The following is a 22,466-nucleotide window of genomic DNA, read 5'->3' as shown; positions in this document are numbered from 1 at the left end:
TTTACAATTAATAATATAGTTTAAAAAATTGTTATTCGTTTACGATGATTGAAACATATTAAAATATATCCATGTACTGATACTTGAAAAAATATTTTATACAAATAACTGTAAAATACGTTTTTTAGATTTAAATTGCTTATAAAAAATTTTTAAAGATAAAGGTATTCAACAATAATGATATGTTATTAATATAAATTGTAAGAAGTTTGCATAACAAAAATAAAACTAAATATTTAAGACATTTTGTTTAAAATATTCATTAATACTATCACAATAATTATCATTATTTTTGTTTGTTGTATACTATGTTTTATAATTTACTATAAATAATAATTATATATTATAAATTTAATGAAATAATATTATCATGATTTTTGAGATCACAGTTTAAACTTATAAAAAACTATCAAAGAAAAATTTCCCAACTTTTAAAATTTAGTTATTGGAATAGCTTCATATAATTCAATACTAATAACATTAAAGGTACTAATGTAAATACTACAATTACATTTCAATATTTATTTTAATTAAGATATAAAATAAATTACAAATTTTCAACATCGAAATATCTTATAATAAGATCAAAACTTATTTATATTAAGATTAAAAATATTTTAGAAACTATAAAACAAAATTTTTTCGTAATAAACATTTATCAGATTTTTAGAAAATTAGAAAACCAAAAATTCCAATTTAATTGAAATCAAAAATTTCCTTGTTTACTGAGTACTATATTGATTCAAGTTCGAATAAATAAATAGATGAAACTTTTAATGTATAAGCTTACTCATGGATAGATATAAAACTAACATGCCGGATAAAATACAAAGACACCAGGAATTGGAAACTAATCTCGCTTCGTTTATTAATTCAATAGCGTGTTGTTATACCAAATTCAAAAGAAATGATGAATCATTGAAATCGAAAAAAGATTCTAAGAAATAGCACAGTTAAAATAATTTCTACTAATATTTCTTCAAAATTGTTCAGTATTTGTTCATACACTCAGAAAAATTACAAAGATAAATCGAAAAATAATCTATTAAAGTTTCATCTACATGTTATTTCCTACATATAAACTACTATGTATGTGCAACTTTATAAGCACTCTTTCTACCCTAAAAATTAAAGACAGAAAAATAAAATCTAATAAAAATAAATCATTGTAAGAACAATATCATTTTTCTACCATATATTTGAAAATTGAAATTAAACAAAACGGGTCTCTTATTCTATTTCAATAAACTCATAATGCAATTTATAATAATATTATATTACACTTAAGAACAATAATGAAAGTTCTCAGCGTTTCGTTTTTATTTATTTCTTTTGAAAATGTTAGTAAAAACTCAATTTAAACTTTAATTTTTTTACTGAAAAGAACTATTGAAATAAATTGATACTACCTACGACTTATAATTTTAGAAACTCATTGTAGTCTTATTTTTTTTTATTCAGTGATTTGTTTTTAATGATCAAATAGGTAGATTAAAAATTAATTTTTATTCTTTTGTATAATCTATACAAGTAAAAATTAAAAGTAAACGGTTCCATATTTAATCGTAACATTTAAATTTAAAATAACAAATATTAAAAGTAGAAGCTATTTTTTTCATTATTGTTCTGAGATAATTGTTAATTAAGTTATATAAGAAAAAAATTACGATCTTTTAGATTTTTAGAGGAGCGTTGTTGGTTCAACAATGAAGATTATTTTTTTATGTGTCTAAAAATACTTTTTACAATAGAAAAGTTCTTCAATATTTAATATTGAAGTTTTTGATTTCTGGTCTAATTTATAATTTGGGAGTGAAAAGTAATACATTTAATGTTCTATTTTAAATCATTGAAGTAAAAAAAAAAAAATAATGATAAACATGAATATTTGTCAATACCGACATTATACAAAATCAATTTTATTTTTTGACATAATTCAGAAATGAATAACAGTAGAGACTTGATATTTTCACCAAATATTTGTATGAACATTTTTTAGATACGAATTACTTTTAAAATTATGTTTACTTTTATTGAGCTGTTTATAGTCATATACAATTTTCAAGTTAATTCGATTTATTGTGATAACATTTTTTTTCCTACTCAAAAAATCTGAACATTTAATACATGGTTTCTCTTCAGTACTCAGTTTTTTTACTTTTTTAAATTACATACCAAGACATTTTAAAAACACTGTCATTATTTTTTAAAAGAGTTAGAAATGTTAACACACTTTTTTCGAATCTCTGCTTAATAATATTTATTTTTATCGGTAACAGCCTTTTTTAAAATAATTTTTTTATCATATATATTAAAAAAATTGAGTTATAACTTACTTGAAGAGCATCATATAACATTTATATATTTATATGGATATTAATATTATGACTTATATATTGTACGTAATCATGATAAATCATTGTAAACTTGTTAAAAATGGAGATATTTAATTTATTTTTTAAATAATCCCAAAGAATTAAGGCTTTTCTTATATTTTCATTATAATGTTTAATATTGCCAAGATTATTTGAAAATTTATTAGAATCAGTATTATATATTTAAAACAGAGTTCTTTTGAACATATTATTAATGATTAACGTGGTTTTTATAAGTCGATATTGATTAATAATAGTCTTATTACATACGATTCTAATTAATGTGGTTTCTAATGATCAATGATTATTGTTGGTCGTACTCAGCAAGCTAAAAATTTCAATACCTATCAACATTATTTAATGTGGATTTGGGCGTCTCATCTAACTACTTTATTATTACTTAAATTTTGTTAATAAATTAAAAGGTGTGTTTAAATTCTATAAAATTCTAAATTTTGATTATTTTAAACTTTTTACTTCAGTAAATACTCAAGATAACTGCATATTAATTCAGAATGATATTTATATTTTTGAACAGTGGTATTAGTTTACTCCAAATATACTAAGATAGAATATTTTGAAATATATGTAATAAATTTTGACTACACTCTATGACTATTAACAGCCAATCATTATGTCATTTTCATAAAATAAAAGATTTAGGTATCATTCTATCCAAGATCCTATCTTAAAAATCGCATATAAACTTAACTTATGGTATGGCACTAAAAGACCATTAAGATTTATTAAATGCAATTTTTAGAATTCTCATATATTAAATATTTAAAAATGTTAAATTATGCACTAGTCTATTCGTTATTAAAGTTTAAAATTCTGGTCAGGTAGTATATATTTTTTAACAAAATTGAACAAAAAATCTTTAAAAGATTATTTCATTTGAAGTGGATGTTCATGTAGAATTGAGCCACTTGCAAATAAGCTTTCAATAGCTGATGTAAAATGTATGTATAAGTTTATCAATTTATAACTGTCAGATTTATTAAAAAAAAATATGAGGAAAGTCACTTCCTTTAATTCTAATTTATTTTTCTTCCTTATACTTTATACTCGCATATTTATATTACGTGAATAATCCTGTAAATCGTATTAATCTAGTAACACACTTAAAAATTTCGATTTTTGCTATCATTATTTTTAACGGCCATTATAAAACGTACCAATTTATTTATAGTGTATTAGTTATAATAATTAACATTAATTATATATAATTATATATATATAATATATATTAATATATTATATTGTATCATATAATGTATACTTAAAATTTATGTCCTAAAATTATGTACCTTATTTAGTTAGTATTATATAATTTTAAATCGTTAAACTCTGTACTTTTACCCCGAGGAGTGATAATAAATAGACAAATAAATGCAATACATCATCTACAAAACAAAAAATAAACAATTTTAATGATAGTTACTTATTTCTTTTAAGCGTTTATTTTTTTCTCCCAAAACGATAAACCTTCGTATTTTATAAACTATAATTCATTACGAAATTATACGAGGAATTAAACGTGAATTTAATTATCGTACTCCCGTCCGACAGGCGCCATTTGTGTACACACATGAAATACCTATAGACTTACACCACACTTGTTGTAATAATACTAATAACTATATGTACATACGTCACGGTTTCTACACGTATATCAGTATATGTATATAATGTGTACTGTATACATACATGTATAGATTATAGGACAGAATACTACGGGATAGAGGTATTTTCGAGGATTATCGTTTCAATGACTCAGCCACGATATTATGCAAAGTATATATTATGTACTCTTTCCATGTTCTATATTTAGAACTATTCGGATACACGTATATGTATACATATTAATATTATGTTTTCATATGTACCGTTTGGCGTTGTTATATGCATATTTTTTTATAAATTATAATGCAAATTGTCAACATTGCATCGTTATTACTTAACGGTGACTTTTTCACCTCTTATTAGGTCATCGACGAGACAGTATCCTTTTTTCGTAATACTGTTTGCATAAATATTGTGAGAAAAAAATACGGACGACTCGGATGTGGATAAATAAGTCATAATATTAAATATACAGTAAAAAATGTGTAATGCGGATTCTGAATAAAACAGAAAACTATCCAATACGGAATTTTTCTATGGTTCCGACATATTCTTATAGTTTTATATAGACGTTAAACCTCAATATAACGGAGCCTTCCTAATGCGGAAACGGAACGGTTTTGTAGGTCCAATGCAAATAAAAACCTTGCATAAGCCGGAAATATCACACGCGTCATATTATGTTGACACGAATATGTAGGTTTGTCGTAAAACGATAATCAAAATAAAACTGCATAAATATTATATTAGATAGGTAATTTGTATTTTTTGGTTATCGTATCTGCGATACAAACTTATTTCATATGTATAATGTAACAATTATGTAGCAACAGACTTACACTTAACGGTTTGCTCGATCAAACTAAGTGCTGTCCATTCAAATACATAAGAAAAATAGCAACAACAGTGACTCTACATGATTTTTGGAAAAACTAAATGTTTAAATTTAATTTCCAACCTTCATACTTATGTAATATGTATAAATTGTTAATAATCTCGAAAGAAAATAAGTCTATAATTAATATAAACTAAGTTATATAAAGTAAAGTAATAATAAATTAAGTTTATAATGAGTCTATAACTCAAAAAATAAAAATTATAAATGTTGTAAACTAATTTCTAATGTGAAAAACTGATGTGAATTATAATTTCGAATTTTTCCGTTTTATTAAATACAGCGGAAAACTGCTTAAAAACGGAATTTTTGATTGGTCCCATACTATTCCACTTTAGACAGTTTTCACTGTATACATTATACATAAAAACACAAATTTTTTATGATGTAAACTACCTATATATATTTATTTTAAATCGCGCATTTGTGATTTGTTCGTTTAACAACCCTATATCGTTTCTTATTCGCTCCATCTAAGTCTAAATATTAATACTGTCGTTGTCGACAAATGGAAAATCTATCACCGCAGCTGTTGTACAACCTTCGCGGTGATGTACAACATTTTATGTATGTGTATCTGTTTATGCATTTTCAGAGGGGGTGGTATCACAGCCTCACGGGATTCATCGGAACCTCCGGGTCGGAGTCGTTAAATATTCACCGAATCATCACGCGCCGCGATGACACACATTCTACCATCGCATCAATATTCGTTCACGTCTAGGGACTTCTGACGTAAATGCACATCTCTACCACCACTACAGTATGTCCATGTTCACCTTGGTCTGTATATTACGCACATGCCTAGATATAAGTATACTAGGAATTAAAAACTCAAAGTTCATAAAAATTTTAGAACTCTAAAATTTAAAAGGTTAGAGAGCATATAAAGAGGAAAAAATATTTTCATAGACAAATTTTAAACGGTAAAAACACGTTAATAATAAATTTATGACAATGTGACACTATAGATACGAGTGATACGAATAAACTGACTGAAATAATTAAATAAAAACCTACTACCCATCTATTAGCTTTGGCCACACATTTAAAAATTTAGTAGTTTAGTTGTAATTCAAATGTTCAATATAAGATAAGAATTAATATCTACAATCTACGAACAACATAACTTATAACCACAATATATAGCGTGTTTTTCTAACATTTTATAAAGTAATTTTTATTTTTAAACTTTTGAGTTTCAAATTTGAAAATAAATCACGAGCCAGATAAAAATAATACACTTGACGAACGCGGTTCAAGAGCTACTAGTTGTCATCCTGGTATACACTACTATCTAGAATCACATTGTCCTTGTTAGTTCATTGCTTTGTATTCGACATATCCACCACAACTACATTATACGAACTGCCACTGCAATTGTATGTATATTCGTTTAATAACTGTTTAGCTATTACAATTTATACACTCATAGACGGATCAAACGACTACATGGTGTCAAAGTATTGTGTTCAGTTAAATCGAATTAGAAATGCAAAGCCATAAAATTCAAAACTATGATTCAAAATAAAGCTATATATAATCAGGGAAAAATTCAGTACACCTTAATTTACGAAAGTTATAATATTTACGTTAAAATCAATAGTAAATTATTTAAATATCAAATATTTATGATTATTTCGTGATTTTAAAATAATGCAGAATATTTTTACAATTTAATAGCATTTAACCGTATAAAATATAGTGGTTTTGAGTTTTTATTTGCTTTTTAAAATTTATATGTTGGTAAATAACAATTTTAAAAGTTACATTTAAATTTTAAAATTTTTTTTGCATTATTGCACTAGAAAGAATCTATGAAACTTTTGTAGCATTCTATACATTTTTGTGCAAAAATCATAATTTTACATAAATAAAAATACTTATCTAAAATATTGTTATTTGTAAAAATATCAAAACATTCTACTCTCCGCTATGTATCATTACTTACCACTAATCTTAATTGATCATTATTATATTATTCAAGTATGATTATTTTATGTTTAAAATAAACCATAATAATGACAGAAATATAAAATTAAATATATTATGAAAACTTAAACATTAATGAAGGAAAATACAATAAATATTTTCGTTTTATTGTTATTTTATTTATTTGCCTTGTTGTTTTATTTTAATAATATGTATACTTAAACTATGAGGGGTAGCCATTGAATATTTTATTTTAAATTACTTTTATTTATCTACATAATGTTTTTTAAGTAAGGGTATTTTAAACTTAAAAAAAATTAAAATTATTTAACTGAATAAACAATAAAGTTAGAAGTGCATTTAAATGAAAAGAAAATAACAATACAATTAATTTAAATTAATTTAAGAGTATAATAAATAATTAAATAATTAAATAATTGTTAGATTTATTACTCTTTTATAATCTATAAGTATATTAAAAAATATGTAAATGTTAAAAAATAGATATTGTTTAGTTACATTTTATTAATTTTTATCAACATTAATATAAAATTTAATTTTAAACGTGTTATAACAACTTTAATTATTCATAAATGTTTAGCAGTAAAATAATAATTTTTAATTATTCAAAATACGTTAGAATGCGATAAATATTAATTCAAAATAATTATTTTCAATATATGACAGATAAAATATAAACGATTAGTATGAATTTTACAAGAATATTTTATTTTATGACAATTAATGATAGACTATTGAGATAAACTATAAAATCATATAAAAGTTTTAAATATATATAAACATTTAATAATAATAACTCTATATTATAAAGACGATAATGCATTTTTAATGTTTTTAAAATTAAGCTAAAAATATAACATTTTCATTAGTATTAATACTTAGTAGTACGCAACACCATTAAAATGTTTATTATATAAAACGTTCATAAACCGTTTACGCGATTAAAGAAATAATTTTTATATTTAAATTAATTTGTAAATTCATAAATTTAAAATTCTTTGAATTGTTTTTGCTCAATTCTTGTAGCTGTAATTAAAAATCAAAATAGCAATTTAAAGTTTGATCTATACATAAAACTAAGAGATTGTATAAGAATTCAGATTAAATAAAAATATAAAATGTATTCATTTTTATTTTTATTTAAACTTTTATTTTTAAATGTATTAAGATCACCTAAAACCGCTAAGTAAATTTATTGAGGTCTCTAATCAGTTAAAAATAAATAGTACGAAAAATAGGTTTATGTGTCTAATTTTTACCAGTGTCATTTCAGCCGTTTTTTTATTTTGAATGTTGTTTTCTTGGCAAAAGTTAATTTTCATTATTATTTTACTTATTTATTTATTTATTTATTTATTTTTGATAAACTATTAATTTAATATAGACGTAATAATACACTATGTAATAAAAGTATGTATACACGGTGTTTTAAATAGGCATTTTAGGTACACTACTACTCCTGCAGTTTGTTTTTCTGGTATAAATTAAGTTTTTTAATTGAATGATACCTCTAAAAGATTTTTAATGTATTTAGTTATTTATGATAAGACAGCTACAGCTTCTTATAAAGTTTATTATCTAGAACGGTTCTAAATGAAGTAGTTCAGTACTTATTATTGGTATAATCGTTTACACGACAGAAATATTAAAGACCATCTGTATATGATGTTTATTTTAAAATTAATTTAAAAGTACACATTGAAATATCATTTATTTATATTTAAGATAAACTATTTTGACAATAAGAAGACAATGTAGGGCGATATAGATAGACACATAACAAATAACTAAAACAAGTATAGCTCAGAATCTCAGATAAAGTAACAAAAATAGAGATAAAAAATTATAATTAATCCATATATATTATAAAAAATCAAAAATTAATGTTTTGACAAAAATAAATTCAATAGAAACATATTTTAATAAAATCCAAATTAAAGTATCAAGCATATTAAATGTTTTATACATTTTTTTTTTTTATAGCTGATTGAAATGAGTCACTGTAAAAAAATATATTAAATAATATTCTTTATAGTTATAAGTTATGACATAAATGTTAATATTAACAAAAAATCAGTAGCTCAAAAAAAAACTTCACTTTTAAAGGTACCTACACGTAAAAAAATTTAATTTTAAGTCGATTGAAATACATTTGCCCTATTAAATATGCGACGTTGACGTACAAAATCTTAAATACTTTATATTAATACATATGCTGCCTAATAAAATGTAGACGTACATTTAGTATGATTAATACGTCACATTATATAGCTATAAATTACTTATTTTAATTAACTATACACATATTATCAAATTTTGATTTAAACGAACTGATAAAATATTTATTTTCACATTAAATTTATATACTGAATAAAAATATATTAGTAAGCTATTACGTTTTTATTATGTATTAACCTTCTCAGTCTAATTAAATAATGTTACAATTAGATTTTAATTAAACGGATGAAAAATTATCATTTAAACATTTTATCTTAACTCTGAAATATAGATCAATCGTTATTTATTTCATTAAAGGCTCATAAAATTAACAATATATGTTAATGTGAATTGAGTATAACAATATGCTGTGGTGAATTAAATACCTATTCTCAGTTAGAAACTGAATACTGATCATACGTTAAAAATCAATTTTTTTAATATATAAAAAGCAATACACTCTAATTAATAACAAATATGAAACTTAATAAATTATTCGAATTGTTTTTATTGCATTTTATTTAATATTTTTAAATGTTGTAATTTATTTTTCTATACAAATTTTCGGTTAATTTAATCGTATTGGAGGTTTTTATTAGGAAAGATATTAAGAAGTTTTTCTTTATAATATAAACATTAGATCTCTCATTAAAATTTTAAAAGAGATCACCAATTGAGTGTCACGAACATTTTCAAATACTTTATTTTTATGACCATTCTCATAATTTTTTTAAACTGTTTACATTATAAAAACTTACTTATGTATGAGTACAGGTTCTTAGTATTGTCTTTTATAATTTTTTATTATTAGTTAATTCACTCTAATATTTAAGTTAACAAAATACTATTGGTTCTATTAAACGCAAATTATCTACTTTTTATGGTTACAAAATGGAGACAATATTTATGGTTTTGGGGTCCTCGTAAATAATACTTCCATTTGACTTAACATTAATTTATAGGTTATCACTATTGTCAAGATATAAACACTTGATAAAAAATATCTACATTAAAAAAAAAAATATCGTAAAATTATATAGTTGAATGGAAAAAGGTAAACAACTAATGAATATCAATTTGAATATAAAAGTTTTAAAAAGAAGTTGGGCAGTAGACAGAGACTTGATATTAGTACTCATTTTTTTTCGCTCACTTTAATGTATTATTATATTATTTTTATACATTTTTACATCATTAAAAAATCATTTTGAGTAGAGCTCGATATATTAAAGCATACACAAATATTTTTTATATAACTTATAAAAAATATTTATAATTATAGTTATTAAACATTTTATGGATATATAATATGGCGTATAATTATTAACTGATAGAAATAATAGAACATAGTAAAAACTTTAAAGTTGAAATACCCAATTCAAAAAATTAGCTGTTTTAAAACAAATCTAATAAATAACATCGATATCTAAAATTAAAATAAATTTTTGAAATTTAAACTTTGAACTTTTAAATTAAACCATAGGTTAAACGTATGGGTTTTGGCATTAAAAATAAATTGCAATTTATTCAACAATAAATTTAAACCTAGCCTAACTGGGGAAGAAGTGAGACATTTTATCATTAATATGTATGCTATACTTATTTGAAAAAATAAGATAATTTTATTTAGTTATGACTTTCTATACAATGATTTAATACGTACACGAAATCTAAAGATCTGAAAATCGTTTATGTGTTATTAAACATGAGTTATGTGTATCTACTCAAAAGTAAATAGAAAAATGTGAATACAGTTTCTAAATAAATATTATTTATTGCGATTTAAGGTATGAACACGCATATTTATTAGAATTAAAAACGGTAATATTAAAAAGTAAAAAATACGATTCAGAAGTATTTATTTTAGAAACATATACCTACCTATTTACATTAGATATTACAATGTACTAACAATAATACTCAGTAAATAATAATTTGAATCCGTTGTAATTTTATCACTCTGATATTATATTATTATGTTTGAACTTCTCTTTATCCGCAAAAAAACATTAAAATAAAATTTTTAGATTCGCAAATATTAGTATATACACACATATATGTATGTATTTCGTTTTGCAATGGGAAATCTACTACGTAAATATTTCATTCGATGTCAAACAATGAAAATATTCTTTATTTCCATGAATTTATTTGAAATTAGTAGATAACATGTAAAGTAACAATAATAATAAGAGGTTATAGGTAGTAAAATAACAGAAAAAAAAAAAAAAAAAACTCTAATCTCGACATTTCCATTGTAATAATACCCTTAGCTGTGTACGGCAAAAATTGTAATATTACAAATGTCCCTATTGTCTTAGTTCCGGCTGCATGAGATATCCGGCGAGGCGGAATAGAAAAGGCTTTTCTATTAAACGTTTTTAATTTCCGGACAAAATGCCACATTATAATTGCCTCTCACACTACCACGCCATTGCTCTGTCACCGTGATTTGCGACGACACGGCGTCGGCGTTGTCGTCACCAACTCTGCGCCACAAACTTTTATTACTTTTTTTTTCTTAAACGAGCGTGTATGGCATAAACTTTAGTCGTTAAAAAATCACCATTGAACTTTCTCCGGCAAACGTATAAGTTCACAATATTCTGGCCGTCTGACAAAAGCGCGGTCGGAATAATATATATCGGAAAATTTATACGAAATAATTTTTGAACGTCAATTATAGGCATGTTTTAAATTGTTTTTTTTTACGTAAGCATTAGACACGTAGCCTACCTATCGTGTCAAAATGGTCGATACTAAAACAATACTTAACCATCCACCCGCTGCGGGGGAGGTGGGACACTGCAACTACCACTAGGATCCGCCACGTTACCTTTTTGAGGAAAACTCTGTTGCACGTGCCGGCCGTCGTCTTGCAGTGCCTGTGCCTGAACGGCGTGTTGCCCTTGTCCACATCGCATTCAAAACTGATGGTACGCGCGCCACCCGAGAACGACGACGCGGCGTACGACGCCACCAACGCAGCCGGTCGCCGCCGGTACGTCGATCTCCTCCTGATGGTCTCGCTGTCGCTAACCGACCTCCGGTCGTCTTCGTCGTCATCGTCGTCGTCGTCGTCGTCGCCGTCGTTGCCGCCACCGCAGCCGCCACAAAATCCATCACTAACGCAATCGCTGTCGTCACTGTCGTCGTCGCCGTCGTCATCGTCATCACTGCGGTCGTCGCCGTCGTCGCTGCAATAACGATCGTGGCCTCCGCTCAGAGCGGTGCCGATAAACGTGAACAACTGTTGTACGTGCCTGTCGAACTGGTCGGGCAGACTGGTGACGCTGGCCGTGCAGTCGGTCGTAGCGGCCACTGCCAACGCCGCAGAGTGGGCGGCCGTGACGTCTGGCAACGCGTCCGTCTCGAAGTGTACCGTCTTGGTGTGTCGTGACTGCTGCGGGCGGTGCTGCAAAGGCTGCTGCCCGTGCTGTTGCCGGTATTCGATTTGTTGCTGGCGTTCACGTCGCTGCTGGCGGTGTTCGTGCTGCTGCTGTTGCTGCTGCTGCTGATGCTGCTGCTGCGTCGGCGAGGAGTTCGCGTCGGCCGCCGCGGTGGCGACGTCCAACGGCGGTTTCGGCCGGTTCGTTTCGACCATTTTCATCGGCGGACAGCGTGATTGCCGTTATTCGGCGACCGCCGCAATGCGGCAGTTGTGGTGCACGCGCGGCAGCACGGCCGCCGTTCGGCATTCGACGCGCACCGAACGCCGTCGCCGGACGCACCGCAAACAATAACAACACCACGTCGACACGTCCGGATCGTCCATCGTCGCTACTGTTCGGTATCGCCGTCCCACGTATTACTTGTGTTGTCGCACTACTGTACTGCCGCAGCGTTGTCGTACCTCGTACCGACGACGGTGGCGGTAGCGGCCCGGTCGAACGCCACCACAGCGATGGCTTTACAACGGTGCCGAGACGACGACCACCGCTACTACAATATTGTTGTCGTCGACGAGCGGACCGGCGGCAGGACGAGACATGTCGATCGCGGCGGGGGGCAAGACTATCTGTTGTCCGATAAACGTAAACGTAGCGCGTTCGACGTGTTGTCCAAAACAAATGTCCGTAGAGTCAATGGCGTTACAGACGGATTGCGATTGTCGTCGTCCGCTCGAAATTCACGACCATAAACGAACTAAGGCTGTCCCGTACGCGAATGTGCGATCGGTACACGGCCGTAGCGTTTCGGTGTCCGGTACACGGCGGTGCGACTGTAACGGTGGCGTTGCAACCGTACCGAGTGCTGTAGTACACTGCGGGGAGCGCGACGCGATCGTTCAGCTTCCATTAGCGGACTAGCGGACGAGGGTGTATCACGAGGGCGTATTTCAGCGGCGTTCGCAGCGTCCCGGCGCCCGGACGGCGCCCTCTGGTGTAACACATCAAAAGGAAATGGCCCGACGAACGAGAAAATATGTGTATTGAATCCGTACACGCGTTTGCCGAGTAAAACGAACAAAATAAAACACAGTGTGTGCGTTCGAGTGTATGTTTTACAACGTTATTAATAGCGAAATACTAAAAGGTTCTCGGGTATCGCGGACACTGCATCAAATAATTGGCGGAGAAAAATAATTGAAAAGGAGTTTTTAAACATTTTCCCGTTCAAGATGTGTTTGATTGTTATTATTATTGTCAATTAATACAAGAAAACGCGTATTTTTAATTACATCATTACAGGTTATATTTTGGAAATACCTCGAGAAATAACAACTGATTCCTTTGATGTTCCCGTTTTGTAGAAATGTTTTTCAACCGTAAAATATAATATGCAGATGTATAGTAGATATTAGCTATGTTAATACTATCGAACGTGAGACGTCTCTTAAAAATTTACATTTTTAAAGTACCTATATTCCGCGGCATATGTATCTGTTTCGTTTTGTTCAGTCGTTTGTGTATCTTAAATGTTCCTCGTCAGTTAACAGGATTTTGTTAAACATTAAGCAAACTGTGTAACTCTTTTGCATACAATATATTATTATAATATACATATAGTAACGCTGTGTTCCAAAATAATACGAATAAAATATAAATGTCCATTTTTTTACCAACAAATGTAAATATACGTGAGCATTTAATAGTTTTGTTCATATTCGTCTATATTTTTTAAAACAATTCTATAAAAATGTACATATTAAATTATTAATTGATGTGAAAAACGGTCAGGTTATAAGACGGTAATAATATAATAGTTCATAATCAAAAACGACAAAATATATAAGTATGTATGGTTAAGACAAAAGTACACGACATTGTATACAATGTATTAATAACTGTTTTTTAAAAGAATTTTATTCAATAATTTTATTCTTTGATATAAAGCTTTTGAAAAAAAAAAATTCTTCTGTAAATTTTTTTTTAGTTATTTTTTATACGTGAATAGTCGAACTTGACTTGACTGAAATTAATTATTAGTATACGTACTACACGCAAAACATTTTTAATTACTTACTAACTATATAATATTGTTTTATTGAAATTCGTTTCAAAGATTACATTATATATGACAAGAAATTAGCATTAGATGTAAAAACACTAAAAGTATACTAGTAATATACTAGACCACTTTTTGCCCACTCCTCTATATATATTAGAAAAGTAGGAAAAGAGTAAGTCCATTTTACAACATCTAAAGCTATGAGCTCAATTTAAGTTATTTTAATTAATGGCATTGTTACCTTCTTTAAAATCATAAAATTTGTAAAAAAAAATACTATGCGAATTCACTCTATAATACGTTTCTAATGTATATCTATTTTCCTCTACCATATATATATATATATATAATATATACAGGTGAAGATATAAGTATACGACAAAAAAAGTGGTTGAGTATTAATTACAGATAATAATCATAATCATGTCATAAAAGTTATACATATATGTGTAGAGACTTAATTTAATTTATATCATGTATATTCGTAAAATTTAACTCTGTATATTATTTTCACATCGTTACTCTGTTAATTGGATACTGGGAAAAGTTAACAAAATTACTGAGTATTGTGTCAACTAATTTATAAGAATACTTCAAGTATCAAGATAAATTTGATCTCGCCAATTAAAAAGTAGATTTATTTTAATACTATTCTATTAGAATGCTAAAAATATCATATAAATATTCATTTTTATTATAAAATAACGAACCACATTAATTTCGTTGTAACTTGTAACAAAAACTTATTTCTTATTAACGTGTATTAAATCAATTTAGTTTAAATCAAATAATCAGAATGTAAATCTACCCGAAAAATTCAATACTCCAATGTTGTTATTCTTATTTTGTACACGATTACTATACTCCAATAATATTCATATACGAGTATGTACATGATTTTATAGCTAATATTATTCTTTATATCAAAGATACTGAATCGCTTTCAATAAAAAATATATCAATAAATTTCTTGAAACTCAAATAATATTCATAGCTTATTTTTTCAATCCCTTTAAATTGCTATAGAGTGACTTACATATAAATATCGTTTTAACTAAAATAAAAATAAAATATTTTTTTATTTATTTAAGTGGCTGTTGTTGTTGATTATAGATTATAATTTATATTAATGTTATGAGTAACAAAAATATACAACATTAAATATTGTATGACTTAAATGGTATTTACAAATAAAATAAGTTTTTAAATAAACTATTATTCTATAAACAAACAATGTATTTTTAAATATATTAAAAAATGATATGCAAATCATTAACTCAACGACGAAGTAATTAAAAAAATATATGAATGATATACAAATAAATTAAATAGGTGGTACAATTTCTTTAATGAATGTACACAGTAGATTTTCAAATTTTTTGTTTTGAACGAATGTGATAAAAAGGAAATAAATATCTGTGCAGTTTAAATTTAATAGAGTTTAAGACGAAGGAAGTCCAAGGACAACCAAACAAGCAACGAAGTACACAAGGACAAATAGTTTATATATACATATATTTTGTAAGCTAGCTGTTTTTGGTTTAAAATGTACTTACTTCTGATGATGTAAGGTAGCATAGACGAGAATCTGTGCTTTCAACAGAAGTCTGCTGTGTAATTCCACTAAAACTATGTCTAGCCTCTCTTTCAGCCATATAATCCATCCTGGCACTATCTTGTCGTTCGAACATTCTAAAAATAATTAATATAATTCATAATTAGTTTACAATAATAATTCATATTTAATATTATTGAATATAACAAATACAAACTGCTTTAAACTACAATTAATTATTATTTGTTATTATTAGTAACTAGTATTAAACTATCTATATACATAAATTAATATGTGCTTTGATAATGGTTTATAAATTATAAAATTAAAAACTTATCAACAAATTTTAACGAAAATTGCAAAGAAGATTGTTTATAGAGGTGCCAGAATTATTTAGAACGAACGTTTATATTTGAACCATATCTGATAGTTTAAGCAATTATTCATATTTTTTCTCATTTTAATATGACATATAAACCATAAGCTATTATCACATATAAAATATTAATGCTTTATAGCATGAATGCAATTGTCATTAATTGCACTAAACAGATCAAAACTTTGAATATCACATTTTATATCTAAAGCATATTAGTAATAAACATACAATTTAGAAAAATTACATTTTAAAAATGTTTTTTTTTTGATTTGTTTTTTTTAAACTATAATTGTTTAACATTATTTATAATTAATAAAAAGTTATTAACTATTAAAAAAAAAACTTTAAACAATTGTTAAATAGTTAATAAAAAAGAGATTTAAATTCAAAACCATTTTTTTCGTAGTATTAATATAATTCTATCAAATTAAAGAGAAAAAATAATAAGTAGACATTTTTATATACAGTCAAATACGCTTATTGCGATCTTCAAGGGACCTAAAGAATCTATTCGTTACAACTGAGCTTCATTTTATCCGGTTTATAAAGATTAACTTTTTTTTTTTTGAAAAAATGATTTATTAAACACATTTTTTTTTTTTTTTTTTGAACAATTTTATTTAAGATTACATGTTTTATCAATAAAGGTATTTATTATTTTTAATAAAAGTACAAACATGCAGTACATATATGTTTACGATATGTTTGAAAAATAATCTATTATAGTGCTTTGTTTATAATTTGAATAAGAATTTTTTAACAAAATTAGAAATATACTTTAATACCATTGATACTTCTGGCGTATTTATAGCGCTATTTATTGAAACAAAAGTACGCATCTGACCAATATAAAAATTAACTTGCGAAATAGACAGTACTTTAAATAAGTATGCCGTATACAATATACGTATCGTACAAGACACATTATCTGTTACCAATGAGAATAAGACTTATTGCTTCGAACGAAATCAAACTTACAACTTGTGCATGTATTATTAATTGCTATAGGTGAATATAAAAACCAATTTTCATTTCAAAATAACATCGCTATATCCGGATTGTTGTTGTAACTGATACCGTTATATACGATTAAAAGTACTACACATAAGATATAAAACCAACCAAATACATTGCTTGGAATAGTTTTACCCGGAATATCGTTATTACACGGTATCATAATAAACGAATTTCTCATAACTCACATAAAAAAAAATTTAGTCGATAATATACTCTTAACCCTCTTATTTATTATCTCCTGGATTTAAATGTATACATATACAATTATAACAAAACAAATTTCTCTATTTAATCACAATTATTTTTGAATATTAAATACAATATAAAACAATTAAAGTAAACTTTTTAATTTTTAGCAATTTATGAAAATAATATTATATTATATTATTATAAATTATTTTCATTACATACATTATGAAACGATAATAAAACTTGAGTTTATAGCTTATGGTTATTAGTAATTAATTTAATTTTATATGATTTTATATCTAATCACAATTAAAAACACAATAGTTTTTATAATAATAAAAAAATTCTATTTATTCTATCTGAATAAAATAGTGTTAATAACTATGTAAAATATAACTTCACGATTTGTCAGAATAAATATTGTGATCATTAATTTAACTACCTTTGTTCGAATTCATTCCTATTAGATTTGTATTCATTATCTGTCATAAGACTATTTTCATGACGAAGTGATGGTAAAGATTCCCAAGCCGATCTTTTGTTAGCCCTTGTTGGTGGACCGTGATGATGAGCATGGTGTCCGTCAAAAGAACCGTACGGAACACCAGTATTTGATGCATTACTTCCCATGGTTGAAGATCCGCACCGCCAACCATCACTATGTCTAAACCATTGAGCTCGAGCAGATTCGTTCCAACAGTTGGCACATCTATTATTGCTAAAATGATAATAATAATAAATTATTACGAGGTAGTTAACGAGATGAATCATCAACAAACATTGCATTTTAAATATAATTAAATATATTAAATTTTATAGTAAAGTTTATGGTACTTTTTATATTAATAATATTAATTTTTTTAATGGTTTGTATAACTATACGTATAATATTATTATTTAGCGTAATAATAAGACTATTTAATAATACTACTGCTCCGTATCTAATAACTATATAATATTATGTTTAAAATTCGACGTCATATATAAGTATTATTCATTATCTAACGCTAACACTGGTTTATATTTAACCTTCATTTATTAATCTAAATGTATGTGGTTAATTCAGACTATATAACATAGTTTATTATATTATAATAATATAATATATGTTTTCTAGATAAAAGTAAAAACTATAAAGATAGTTAAAAATTATTAATGACTTTGATTTTCTTTAAAATATACAACAAAAATTATTCAAATACTAAAATTGCTAAAATAGCAATCTATTTTACTATTATTAATACAGTAGATTGAATTAACGTTAGTTGAAAACATGGAATTTATTATATTATTAATTATTATAGTACATAAATATCTAGTACTTATATATTTATACATTTTATTATTGTAGAACAGTGTTAATAATTAGGTCAGTAACGTTTAAGATAAAATTTAGTTACTGTAGAAATAAGTAATATCTGAAGGTTAATCTAAATTTTTTAAAACATCAAGGTTTATAGAAAAAAATATAGTACTCGTAATAAACGTAATAGTTTAAATCCTTATAAATAATTCAATTCAATTATTACAGAATACTATATCATTCTTTATTTTTCAACTTATTTTAATTATTTTTTTTCGTCATAACTTAAATTTCTAATACCAATAAAAAAATTATGATCACCTATTTTTTAAACATTTGAATTTGAGTATTAAAGTATGAGTAGTAAAGTAGAAGCAAATTTCAAAAAAATGAATAATCAAATCTTTAAATTGTCATAAAAATGTATATAGTTATATAAAAACTATTTTTTGGATTTAAATAAATTAAACTCATGAGGAATATTGTATTTTAAAAATGTTACGAATTTTAGATTCTAAGTGAAGCAATAAATGTATTAATGATGAATTAATGATTAATGTATATTTTTCATTTAAAAAATAAAGAAACACGATAATTTTTTATGGATTTTAAATTTTAATTTAAAAAAAATCACAGATTTTTGCAATCAATAACGATTTGATTTATTTTTTTTTATGATCTAAAATTATTATTCCTTGAGAATTATTATATTTTTTCGTATATCATAAATTATACTATACGTGATTATAATTTAAAATTACGTAGATTAATTTTAAGATGTAACTTATTAATAGTTTTATACCATAAACCTATTCACACTGTTATTTACGATAAGGTTATATTGAATCAAAAGTTAATAAAAATAATATAACAATAATATACTTCATATAAAATAGTAAATCATTAAATTTAAATTAAATACATCCATTACAGTGATCCACTTGACTCCTACTGTATAACAAAGCGGTACCTACTTTCATACTTATTTAACTACCAAATTACTAACTTGTTTTGGTGATTTTGACAAATTTCGTAAAAAAATGCCTTTTAGAGGTTTAGATGTAAATTGTGACCATGTTATTCCGATCTTTTTTATTAGGATATTAACAACATAATGTATGAAAGTTGTATTTTTCAAATTTTATTATACTTAAACAACATTTTTATCATACATGAATTGAAGAAAAAAATAGTAACATTCCAAATATTTATAAATAGCTCAAAAAGAATCAAAATATTTCATTTATTTCATGTCTTGACTATGCATTTTTATTTTTGAATTACGAGATAACCAAAAAACAAAAAAGATTTTTCGAAAAGTAATTTTGCATAAAAATGACCATGTTCCAAAAAATTATAAAATATTTTTAGTTCCTAGTATCATGTATTTCAATATAATTTCAAAAGTATTTTTCTCATTCTTAAAATATTTATTCCTTGCCTTTTTCTGATAGTTCGTAGAATTAAATGTATGATCTTAATATAATTATATTCTAAGATGCTGACAGTTATAGAATAATTTCTCTGATACTTACACTTTCTGAGTTATAAATATTAATGATAATTATAAAATATTTAACATTATAGTTACAAGATTTTATGATTTTTTTTTTTTTATTATTATTTAATGTACTTTGATGAAAGCAATAAAGTTCACACTACTACACTTAATTTTATATAGTTTTTACACAATTTTTTTATTTTTTTTTTTAAACACTAAAACATTATAGAAATTAATTTTTTACTTATTAAGATATCAAAATAAGGTTAATTAAAATAATACATTAAATAACCAATTCACTTTTAAAGTGTATATGATATGAGTTTGTAGAAAAAAAATTTTTTGAACTTACTTATAATTTTTAAAAACTTTTTTTTTATTAAGTTCCTCTTTAACTTTTTTCTAATTTTGAAAACAGTTATTACTAAAATAGTTTAACTTCTATAATTGTTACACATAAATGTAACATGTTATTTAAATTTTACCTAGAAGGTGCATGATCAGATAAGTAACCTCGTTCTCTGTCTCTTTCTCTAGCTGCATCTTGTCTATCACTATAATAACCCTCTCTTGTAGCACTGGATGATCTTTCGATTCTATGTGGAAGTGTAGATGATCTATTAAAGCTCCCTCCAGCACTCATCGGTCCTAAAAATAAGTACATAGTAATCAAATTATTTTAATAAATACAATATACATGAGTGAGTAGTGATAAATTATAGAATAATTATTTTACTAACGCCTTCTTATAGGATACGGACTTCTTGAGTTTAATGGGGGCAACTTTTCTGCCATCTCTAAAAATGTAACCATAGTTTAAAGTTTTGTTATCTAATAAAAGTTAATATTTTAAGTTACCTAAATTTTCCATACTCTGTGTTAGCAGTGCTTCAAATGTGTGCAAACTATAACTCTCAGCATCCATACCACGCGCTAAAGTATTTCGTAAGTGCATTTCATACTCGAGTAAAAGTCGACTAGTTGGTGAACCAGGAGTACTTGTTGTTTGATTATCATGTTTTTGATAACGTCCTAAAGTTAAAATTATCTTAGTATATTTTATTTTACAACAAACATTTTATTGTTATTAATTTTTTTACCTAATTGCTTTATTTTATTGAATTAAATAGTGCATTTAATTTCTAAAATATAACTATCATTATTTACTTTTTATTAAATTAAACCTATTGTTTTTTTTTTTTTTTTTAATTTGCAAATATTTAAGCACTATACAATAAGATAATTGTTTATTAAAATTATACGCATGGAAAGCACACAACCTATTATACTCGTATTTTAAGTTTTACTGTAAAACTTAAAACCTGTATTTCAATACATGACAGAGCCCTCTAATTATTTTTCTACCTATTGACCAACCGGTCCAGCATGCTTTTTGTTGTCCATGCGTACGGACCTGATATGCCCTTATTGTTACTCTGTTCCTGGTCGGAATTACCATTGCTCGAGCTAGGTGTTGTTCCATAACACTGGTTATCAAACATAACGTTATCAGAGAGTGGTGAAACGTCTCCACCTTGAGTAGGCCGTCCATTTCTATCCAACTCCAAATAAAGACCTCTTGGATCCCTTACTTGACCATTTCGACCTATATCATAAGATGAGCGGGAACCTTAATTAAAAAGTAAAAAACAAAATTAAAATTAATTATTGGTTTTATTTCTACTTTTAAAATATAGTTATGACTTTACCTGAGTTATTAAATCGTGAATTTCTATGTTTTACATTAGACTCTGACTCTGATGTTGATTGTTGTCTTGGACATTGTGGCATAGGAGATATCATTGTAGACATTGATGATGGCTGAGTATAATAACTATAACCACGTCTTCGATTCATTTCTGGTGAAGTAACAGGACTTTCTAAAGATGGCATTGGTTTTAATGTACGTTTCATTAATCCCACATCTAGATTGTTTTTGAATTGTTCAAATTAGATTAAATTCAAATCAAATATTTTTAAGCAAAATAATCGTATATATAATAGG

General features: G+C 26.3%; 1 protein-coding gene across 5 annotated transcripts in view; it reads right to left on the bottom strand.

Annotated features, from left to right (window-relative positions):
• Positions 1–22,466, bottom strand: part of LOC112593132 — a 60,709-nt gene that overhangs the window by 15,614 nt on the left and 22,629 nt on the right. For 3 of the 5 annotated variants that reach the window (XM_025337447.1, XM_025337465.1, XM_025337438.1), the window contains exons 8-14: positions 22,171–22,386; positions 21,876–22,091; positions 21,320–21,493; positions 21,202–21,258; positions 20,947–21,109; positions 18,100–18,375; positions 16,074–16,209 (exon numbers count right to left, since the gene is read on the bottom strand). In XM_025337447.1, the coding sequence (XP_025193232.1) occupies positions 16,074–16,209; positions 18,100–18,375; positions 20,947–21,109; positions 21,202–21,258; positions 21,320–21,493; positions 21,876–22,091; positions 22,171–22,386 (1,238 nt within the window). Of the gene's footprint in view, positions 1–11,902; positions 13,367–16,073; positions 16,210–18,099; positions 18,376–20,946; positions 21,110–21,201; positions 21,259–21,319; positions 21,494–21,875; positions 22,092–22,170; positions 22,387–22,466 lie in introns of those variants that run through there. The other 2 variants (XM_025337456.1, XM_025337474.1) reach the window with 2 other exon arrangements.

This window comes from Melanaphis sacchari, unplaced genomic scaffold, assembly GCF_002803265.2.
Source record: "Melanaphis sacchari strain LSU unplaced genomic scaffold, SCAv2.0 Contig0_pilon_pilon, whole genome shotgun sequence".
In the NCBI taxonomy this organism is placed as follows: Eukaryota; Metazoa; Arthropoda; class Insecta; order Hemiptera; family Aphididae; genus Melanaphis; species Melanaphis sacchari.
The sequence above is the reverse complement of the archived record's forward strand: the minus strand, read 5'-3'. Positions and strand labels throughout refer to the sequence as shown.